The sequence below is a fragment of the Macrobrachium rosenbergii genome, chromosome 9, assembly GCF_040412425.1.
Source record: "Macrobrachium rosenbergii isolate ZJJX-2024 chromosome 9, ASM4041242v1, whole genome shotgun sequence".
Classification (NCBI taxonomy): Eukaryota; Metazoa; Arthropoda; class Malacostraca; order Decapoda; family Palaemonidae; genus Macrobrachium; species Macrobrachium rosenbergii.
Window position 1 is genome coordinate 56,047,493 of NC_089749.1, and position 9,877 is coordinate 56,057,369.

At 47.5% G+C, this 9,877-nt stretch overlaps 1 protein-coding gene across 1 annotated transcript; it reads right to left on the bottom strand.

The window, feature by feature from the left end:
- Positions 1-7,988: 7,988 nt before the first annotated feature.
- LOC136841996 (circumsporozoite protein-like) lies at positions 7,989-8,456 on the bottom strand. The gene has a single exon (XM_067109398.1). The coding sequence runs from the start codon at positions 8,454-8,456 to the stop codon at positions 7,989-7,991; it is 468 nt and encodes a 155-aa protein (XP_066965499.1).
- Between the last annotated feature and the right edge of the window lie 1,421 nt (positions 8,457-9,877).

Sequence of the window (9,877 nt, forward strand, 5' to 3'; positions counted from 1 at the left end):
AGCACATAAACTGTACAACATGCTCTTAAGAGTTGTCATTTATCTCTAACATTGATAGTAAGATCTGTTTCTTATGATATTAGCCCTTATATATGGAGACTAATATTCACAAATGGTTTAGTAGAAAAACTATATTTAATAGCCGCTATAGATATGATAGCATACGAATAAACCTCAGTACCAAGAGATCATCTTTGCTGTGATAGTGGACGAATTGACATGCACGACTTGACTAGATGTTTGACGTGGTTGCTAGGATATCATTTTCTCTTACCATCCTGACCTTACCTGTTGTCATAATCAATAATCATGTACACTTTTACATAGTTTTTACTCATGAGTATACTTTGGATAGTAAAACAAAAGGATAACCTAGCAACCACGTCAAAGACGTAGCCAGTCAAGTCGTACATGTCAATTCATCCACTATCACAGGAAGAGTGATCTCTTGGTACTGAGGTTTATTTGTATGTTATCATATCTATAGTGGCTGCTAAATAGTGATTTTCCACTTGACCATTTGTGATTATTAGTATACATAAATAAGGGCTAACATCACCAACAGAACTTTCTATCAATGCTGGAGATAATTGACAACTCCTAAGAGCATATTGTACAGTTTATGTGCGCCTCTAGGAACAAAACCAGGTCCTGGCACAAGGATGGGTTACTCTAAAACAGCAGATGTACAATTAGGTGGTACATTTAGATAATAACTCTTGAAGGTCAACTTATTAACTACAGTAGTTTTATTTTCTGCTGGACTTGTCAACTAGAGAGACATATGCCCTGATAGAAGCATTAGTGAAATGTTGAACTAGCACTACGTCTCGCTGAAGATTTTGGTTGAGTTTTCCAGACTCTGTTAGTGCCGTGATACATGATAGGATTCCTTACCATGATCCCCTTAAAGAGCAGTGCCCCCGTGGGTATTGTTGTAAGTATGGTAGTTATATGTAACTACCTTCAATTTGTAACTGTGATTACCTGTTTGGATGAATTGACTGTTTGTTAGTACAGTATCTATTCCATTCTCATCGTCGAATATCCTGAATGTATGGTAATATAAATGCAATCTTCTGCTGCTGTTTATTGGGTCATGTACATCGTAGCGAGAGACACGAAGAAGAGAGATACAAAGTTTATAAGTGTATAAATGATACAATACAAAATATATGAGCATCAAAGCTAAGCATACAATGAGGAATCATATTCTGCTACATGAGGTAAAACTTACAGAATCAAAGTCTGTGAGGTAGTTCATATAGGATTCAATACTAAACATGAGAATAACTTTGTTGTACTTATACACTAATGTTGTGCAGTACCTATGAACTGAACACGTCCACCATATGAGGTTTTTCCGTGCTAGTTACCTAAGGCATCTTGCACTTACGTATGAGACATACATGACAGTTTCCTCTCTTTTTACTTGTGACTAAGAAACATACATAACAATTTCCTTACCTTATACAGTAGGCGGTCCCTGTTCTGTTGCTGGCTGAGCACAGATAACTGAAAATCACGGATGATTATGGTATTAAATGGCTTTTACAACGTCATAAGTGCCAATAAACTGCTTATCGGCTTGTAAGTCCGGGGTCGGCGACTTCCCCCAGCCTCCTCGGCATTTTGGCCACGTCCATATCGACGTCATCGGGCCCCTTCTGCAGTCAGGAGGAGCCAGATACCTCCTGACAATCATAGACCGCTCCATCCGCTGGCCCGAGGCAACCCCCATGGAGGAGGCATAAACAGCATTATGCGTAGAGGCCCTCCTCTCCAGTTGGATCAGCCGTTTCAGAGTGCCAGACAGCATCACTACAGACAGGGGTCCAGCCTTCCAGTCAGAGCTCTGGGTCTCCTTGGCATGCCTGATGGGTACAACTGTACACAGCACAACGGCCTGCAACCCTGCAGTGAATGGCATGGTCGAGAGGGCACACCGCTCTCTTAAGGCAGCTCTCATGGCACGTTGCACTGACGAGAGATGGAAGGAATAGCTGCCCTGGGTCCTGCTGGGTCTCCGCACTGCACCGAAGGCAAATTGTGATGACTCCCCTGCTGAGAAAGTCAGCGGGGAGACACTGGCCGTTCCCGGAGAATTCTTCCCGCCGTCGGCCGATGGTGCCAACACCCCCCTCCCGAGGTTGAGGGAACTTGCACAGAAGTTCACGCCCTGCCACAAGACCTTCACCGACAGAACTACCACCTACAGCCCACCCACCTTACACTTCTGCGCCTACGTCTTCGTCAGGATGGACGCCCGTCGGCCGCCCTTAACCAGGCCCTACAGAGGGCCCCACCGAGTCATCAAGCGGGCCACCAAGGCATACCTCCTTGACATCCACGGCCCGGAAGACTGGATCACCATTGACAGGTTGAAACCGGCATTCTTGTTGGACAGCGAAGTACACAAGGAAGAAGGCAGGTTCCCCAGAGTTCCCCCTCAGTACCTCCCCGCAGACACACCTGCTTCCCCACCAAAGCGGGGCAGCCCAGGAAACACATCGAGCCAACCCCAGATATTGGTTCCACCCCATGCCCACAGTTCTCCAGGAGCAGGGGCCCAGTCTTGCTGCCTCAGCGTCTGTGTGGTTAATGTTATTTTCATCCAATAATTGCTCCTCTAATTATTGTCTGTGTGGGGAGTATTGTTATTTTGTAAAAGGGCGTCGATGCTTTCTACTTTCTTGTGTTTCTCTCTTCATCGTACATTAATCGTCATACATGTTAGTTGTTGATATTTAGATTCTTTATGTATACCATTGTATGCATCATTGGCACAACCTGTCGCGATATATACCTGCCTTTTACATGTTCTGTGCATTATATGTCTTTGTGCCTGATATAAACACAACAACACAGCATGGGCCTTGTGAGGCCTCAGGTCACCGCTACCTTTCTGTCTCTTTCTGTATTATAAACACCTGTCGAGAATAATAAGATCAAGTCTTTCACGTCTGACATTTCTTGAACCTCACATGCTAATCAGCGCCAATAAACTGCATACCAACGCCGATAAACTGCTTACCGAAACCGATAAACCACTTACCGAGGTCAATAAACTGCTTACTGACACCAATCAAAAGTTTTCCAACGCCAATAAACCGCTTACCGACACTGATAAACCGCTTACCGACACCGATAAACCGCTTACCGACACCGATAAACCTTACCGACATCAAAAATCGCTTACTGTCGCCGAAAATCATGTTAGCGACGTCGTGGCCAGTCAGCCAACTTGCTAGAAACCAGCGCTGGTAACCGACCCCGCCAGCCAGAGCGAGGACCACTTCACTTGTTACTGGTTTCTTCAACTACCCACTTACAATTTGATCTTTCATGAACATACTCATTTTGTTAGGGAATACTCTAGGTGTGTTCTGAGCTGGTGCAAGAATTTTCTCTATTTGCAGTTGATGGTTCAACATCTTGGTGAGCAGTTTGTACATTTGACTTAATTAAGCCTAACAAAAGAATATGATTTAACATAAATTGGGCTATATGTTGAAACAGGTGTAAGCGCTTTCAAATGTCCGTCCATAGCTTCTGCAGTTTGATCATAACTATGATTTATGCACTTTTTTATTTATGTATATATTTATCTTTATATATTTATGTATCTCTCTAACTGTTTTAAAGTGTTGCTAATAGAAAATATAACTGCAGAATGTTGTTTTCATTCTGGTTATGAAAATTGAAGGAATTCTTTAAAATGTGGTTTTTTTTTAGGTTGATGTAATAAGGTAGGAAAGGGAGTATAAATTGCTTCCCAGACGTTACCTGGGGAACGATCTTTTACCTGTAATCGACAAAAAATGTAGAATCACTGCCGACTCTTGCCAGTGGAACCTTTCAATTTGAAGCCGATGATGCAAGAGAGATGACGAGAGAGAGAGAGAGAGAGAAATAGATTGACAGAGACAGAGGAACAGAGAGAAAACTAGACAACAGACAAACAGACAGAGAGATAGGGAGAGGAAAGAAGGAATACTTCCAGAGAGAGAGAGAGAGAGAGAGAGAGAGAGAGAGAGAGACACAGACAGACAGACTGAGAAGAGAAATAAATTAACAGAGGCAAAAAACAGTAAACTAGACAAACAGCCAGAGAGGTAGGGAGATGGGAAAAGGAATTCTTCCAGAAAGAGAGAACAGACTGATACAGAGATAGAAAGACAGACATTAAAATAGACAAGCAGACAGAACACAGGACAAACAGACAGAGATAGGGAGATGGAAGAAGGAAGACTTCCATAGAGAGAGAGAACACTGACAAAGATAGAAAAGCATACATTAGACAAGCAGACAGAAACAAGACAAACAGACAGATAGGGAGATGGAAGAAGGTGACTTCCAGAGAGAGAGAGAGAGACCAGACCTTTGACAAAAGATAGAAAAACAGGTGAGCAGACAAAAAACAGTAAACTAGACAAACAGACAGGGAGATGGAAGAAGGAATTCTTCTAGAGAGAGAAAGACAGAGAGACCAGACTGACAAAGATAGAAAAACAGACATTCAAATAGACGAGCAGACAGAAAAAAAACAAAACATACAGACAGAGAGGTAGGGTGATGGAAGAAGGAATTCTTCCTGAGAGAGAGAGAGAGAGAGAGACCAGACTGACAAAAGATGAAAAAGAAACGAGAGCAGGCGGAGACAAAAAACAGACAAACAGACAGATAGGGAGATGGAAGAAGGTGACTTCCAGAGAGAGAGAGAGAGAGACCAGACTGACAAAGATAGAAAAACAGACAGGCAGACAAAAAACAAGACAAACAGACAGATAGGGAGATGGAAGAAGGTGACTTCCAGAGAGAGAGAGAGAGAGACCAGACTGACAAAGATAGAAAAACAGACAGGCAGACAAAAAACAAGACAAACAGACAGATAGGGAGATGGAAGAAGGTGACTTCCAGAGAGAGAGACCAGCAGACTGACAAAGATAGATAAACAGACATTAAAATAGACAAACAGGCAGAAAACTAGACAAACAGACAGAGATAGGGAGATGGAAGAAGGAAGACTTCCAGAGAGAGAGAGACAGACAGACAGGAACAGAGAGACAGACAGACAGAAATAAAGAGAAACAGACAGATAGGAACAGAGAAGAGAGACAGGAATAGAGAGAAACAGAGACAGACTGACAGAAATAAAGAGAAACAGACAGATAGGAACAGAGAAAGACAGACAGACAGGAATAGAGAGATGGAAGAAGGTGACTTCCAGAGAGAGAGAGAGAGACCAGACTGACAAAGATGAAAAACAGACAGGCAGACAAAAAACAAGACAAACAGACAGATGGGGAGATGGAAAGAGTGACTTTAGAGAGAAGACCAGACCAGCAAGGCGAAAAACAGACATTAAAAACAGACAGGCAGACAGAAAACAAGACAAACAGGCGGAGTTGTGAGAGGGTGCGAAAGAAAGAGCAGGCAGACAGGTACTGCTGGTTTATTGATGTTGTTGTTTTAGATTTAGCTGGCCTTGTGCCAGCACGGGCTCTTGCTCCTAGAGCAGCCCGCTTATAAAGCGGCGTGCGGACGTCAGTACAAAGACATACAAGTGACCCGAGGTCAATTATTCACTATGCAAAACAAGACATGTACATACGAATGGCAATGACAACAAAAACAGTAAAGTTAAACACAAAGATGCTGGCACATACACAATATACAAAGGGCAAAAATGGATGATGGCCAGATGTACATTATAGTAAAAAAGAGGGCTGATTACCCTGACCAAGGGTCAGGCGAAAAGGCACCGTAGAAAACGGGAGGTTCTTCACAGAAAACCTGTTTAGCGGGGACTTTGCAGAGTGACAAAAGAGTCGATTGTCAGAGAGACAGTCCATTACCCCAGAATTTAACAAACGAACTTCTCTGTGACTTGTCACTCTTATCACTGACTAAGGAGTTGTCAGTATGAATCTGATGTTACATGTTATGGTATTATCATAACAAAAAAAATTAGTCATTTATCGAAAAGAACGTCCATAACACCATGGACTCTGATTTGAAAAATATTGAAAAATTTTTATATTCCCCACAAAAGAAAAGGTCATTTTTACAAAAAAGGAAAACAATAGGTATTTTATTACCTGCTTCAAAGTCTCACTGTTGATTAGAGAGGTTAATGTTGGGTTCCTTGGCTAGATGAGTCACTACAAGACGGATGAAATCATTCATTTCATACGAAAGGCCACTGGCATCATGCAGAATTTGTCAAAACGATGGATGGAAAGCTGTGGGATGGTCAAACACACAAATGGAAAATTCTATATTTATAAAAAAAACTGCTCTTTAATTAAAAAGACAAAAGGAAAATTCTAAATTTGTCAAAAATGGAGAGTGACAACTCAAAATTTGTCGAAAAGGCAAATGAAAACAGATCTATACCAAGAACATTTACATTTTAATATACTGTATATACAGGATATATATGTATATATATATATATATATATATATATATATATATATATATATATATATATATATATATATATATATATATATATATATATATATATATTGTAATATGATGTTTAGAATTTTCCTTTTGTCTTCAATTAAGAGCAGTTTTATAAACTGTAAATTTTCCATATTATTAAATCACAAACACCATATATATATATATATATATATATATATATATATATATATATATATATATATATACTCTTCACTATATATATATATATATATATATATATATATATATATATATATGTATATGTATATATATATATATATGTGTGTGTGTGTGTGTGTATGTATATATATACACACAGTAATATGTATTACACAAAATAAAAATGACTTTTGAGAGAAATTGGAAATATAAAGATGAAATATCAAAAAATATTTGTGGGAAACAGGAGATGATAAGGTAGAATAAAGTAAAGGGCTATTATAACTATGAAAGAAGAAGGGCAGGAGGAGAGACTCTGCTGTCAGGAGTCAAAAGCTGCCTTCCCCACCGAGGCAAGCAAGAAGGGCTCTTCTGGTGGGAGCCAATAGCTGCCCATAACTCCGAGGCTAGCAGAAGGGTTCTACTGGGGAGAGCCAGTGACTGCCCTTCCCCATTTAGGCAGTGGGGCTCCCAGTGGGGCAGCGGCTGCCCTCCCCCGGCAGGCGGAAGGGCTCCCCGGCGAGGGCAGGCTGCCCTCCCACGGCAGGCGGAAGGGCTCCACCCAGTGAGGACCAGTGGCTGCCCTCCCCACCGAAGCGGGCGGAAGGGCTCCACCGGCGAGGACCAGTGGCTGCCCCTCCCCACCGAAGCGGGCGGAAGGGCTCCTCTGGCAAGGACCAGTGGCTGCCCCTCCCCACAGAAGCAGGGAGAAGGGCTCCCAGTAACGGGCGCGGCTGCCCTCCCACGAGCGGCGGAAGGCTCCCGGCGGAGGCGGCGGCTGCCCTCCCCACGACAGGCGGAAGGGCTCCCAGCGGAGGCCCGGCGGCTACCCTCCCCCACCGAAGCAGGCGGGGCTCCCCGGCCCGGGCGGCCCTCCCCCACCGGAAGCAGGAGGAAGGGCTCCCAGCGGAGGCGGCTGCCCTCCCCCACGGGCCAGGCGGAAGGGCTCCCCCGGCGAGAGGCGTGACTCACCCTCCCCACGAAGCAGGAGGCTCCCCGGCGGAGGCCGGCTGCCACCCCCACGAAGCAGGCGGAAGAGGCTCCCCGGCCCGGAGAGCGACTGCCCTCCCCCACGAAGCAGGCGGAAGGGCTCCCAGCCCGGAGGCGGCTGCCCTCCCCACGGGCAGCGGAAGGGCTCTTTGGCGGAGGCAGGCTGCCCTCGCCCACGAGCAATGGAAGGAGCTCCCCAGCGGAGGCCAGCGGCTGCCTCTTCGAAGCAGCGGAGGCTCCCAGCGGAGGCCGGCGGCTGCCCTCCCCACCTGGCTGCGGAAAGGCTCCCAGCGGAGGCCGGCTGCCTCCCCCACGAAGCAGGCGGAAGGGCTCCCCCGGCGGAGGCCGGCTGCCTCCCCCACAGCTTAGCGGAAGGGCTCCCGCGGAGAGCCTGTTGGCTGCCCCTCCCCACGAAGCAAGCGGAAGGGCTCCCCCGGCGGAGGCCGGCGGCTGCCCTCCCCCACCGAAGCAGGCGGAAGGGCTCCCCCGGCGGAGGCCGGCGGCTGCCCTCCCCCACCGAAGCAGGCGGAAGGGCTCCCCCGGCGGAGGCCGGCGGCTGCCCTCCCCCACCGAAGCAGGCGGAAGGGCTCCATCAGTGGAGGCCAGCTTCCCAGCTGAAGCAGGCAGTAGGTCTCCACCAGCGGAGGCCAGCGGCTGCCCTTCCCTGCCACGAAGCAGGCGGGCTCCGCCGGCGGAGGCCAGCGGCTGCCCCTCCCCGCCGAAGCAGGCGGAAGGGCTCCCCCGGCGGAGGCCAGCGGCTGCCCTCCCCCACAGAAGCAGGCAGAAGGGCTCTGCCAGTGGGAGCCAGTGGCTGGTCGGGGGAAACCAGCCATTGGGCCCACTGGCAAAGTCCATCCACCAGTCCTGGTGGGGAAGGGCAGCTGTTAGCCGCCACCGGCGAAGTCCATCCACATGCCCCGATGGGGAAGGGCAGCCGGTAGCCCCCATCAGCGAAGTCCGTCCGCCAACCCCAGTGGGGAAGGGCAGCCGCTAGCCCCCACCGGTGAAGTCCGTCCGCATGTCCCCGGTGGGGAAGGGCAGCCACTAGCCCCCACCGGCGAAGTCCGTCCACATGCTCCGGTGGGGAAGGGCAGCCGCTAGCTCCCACCGGCAAAGTCCATCCACATGCCCCAGTGGGGAAGGGCAGCCACTAGCCCCCACCAGCGAAGTCCGTCTGCATGCCCTGGTGGGAAAGGGCTGCCGCTAGCCCCCACCGGCAAAGTCCATCGGCATGCCCAGTGGCGAAGGGCAGCTGTCTCACTGGGACAAGTAGATAGAGTCCATCAGTGGAAGCCAACAGCTGGTTGGGGGGAACCAGCTGTTGGGCCCACTGGTGGAGTCCATCAGTGGGGCCAGTGGTTGGTTGGGGGGAACCAGCCATTGGCCACACTGGTGGCGTCTATCTGCTCGCCCCAGTCATTGGCCTGCTGGTGGAGTCCGTCCACCTGCCTTGGTGGTGAAGGGCAGCCTTTGGCTCCCAAGCCAGCAGAGTGGCCTTCATGCCATGGTTTTAGGACTGCCTTTAGCCCTCACTGGTGATTATTTCTCTTGGCCCAGTGGGAAGGACAGCCCATGCTGGGAATTCAGCTGTCCATTTTTGAGGTTTCTCTCTCCTCTCAGGGACCAGACTTTACCTCTTGTTCAGTTCCCCAATCAATTCCACCTGTTTCCTCCTCGCTGGAACTGATTCCTCGTAACCTTGTGGTGGCCTTGTTGTTCTCGAGTCCGTTTCATTTGGGTCTTCTGTTCCTTAGTCTTCTTCCGGCATTTTTTCTGCTGCGGATTTGGTGGCCTCTCTTCTGTCTTCCCGGGATTCGTTTCCTGGGTAGCCCTGGGATCCTCCATGCAAACGGTTGATCCTGAGCTTTATATTTATTAGCTTTAGGCCTGTTATCGTCTTCGTCGTCCGATTCCTCCTCATCCTCCTCATCTTGTTCTTCTGAGTCCTCCTCATCCTCCTCATCATGTTCTCCTGAGTCCTCCTCATCTTATGATTCTTCCTCATTTCGTTCTCCATCTCTGGTTACTTCACCTTGTCCTGATTCAACTCCATACTTCTTTATCGTCTGATTCTTACATGTCGTCATCTTTGACAAACTACGGATTAAAAGGGTAAATGGAAGAGGGTAGGCCTTTAAAACTCGAAGTACGTTTTGGCAACGTAGGGGACAACGCCTAAATCGCCATGAAGGCCGATGGGTATGCTTTGTATGCCTGCAGATGCAATCACTGAATTTGTACTTTCACTTTTATA

What these genes read in the sequence shown, in the direction of transcription:
- LOC136841996 (XM_067109398.1), bottom strand. Translation starts at nt 8,456, where the DNA reads ATGGCTGGTTTCCCCCGACCAGCCACTGGCTCCCACTGGCAGAGCCCT.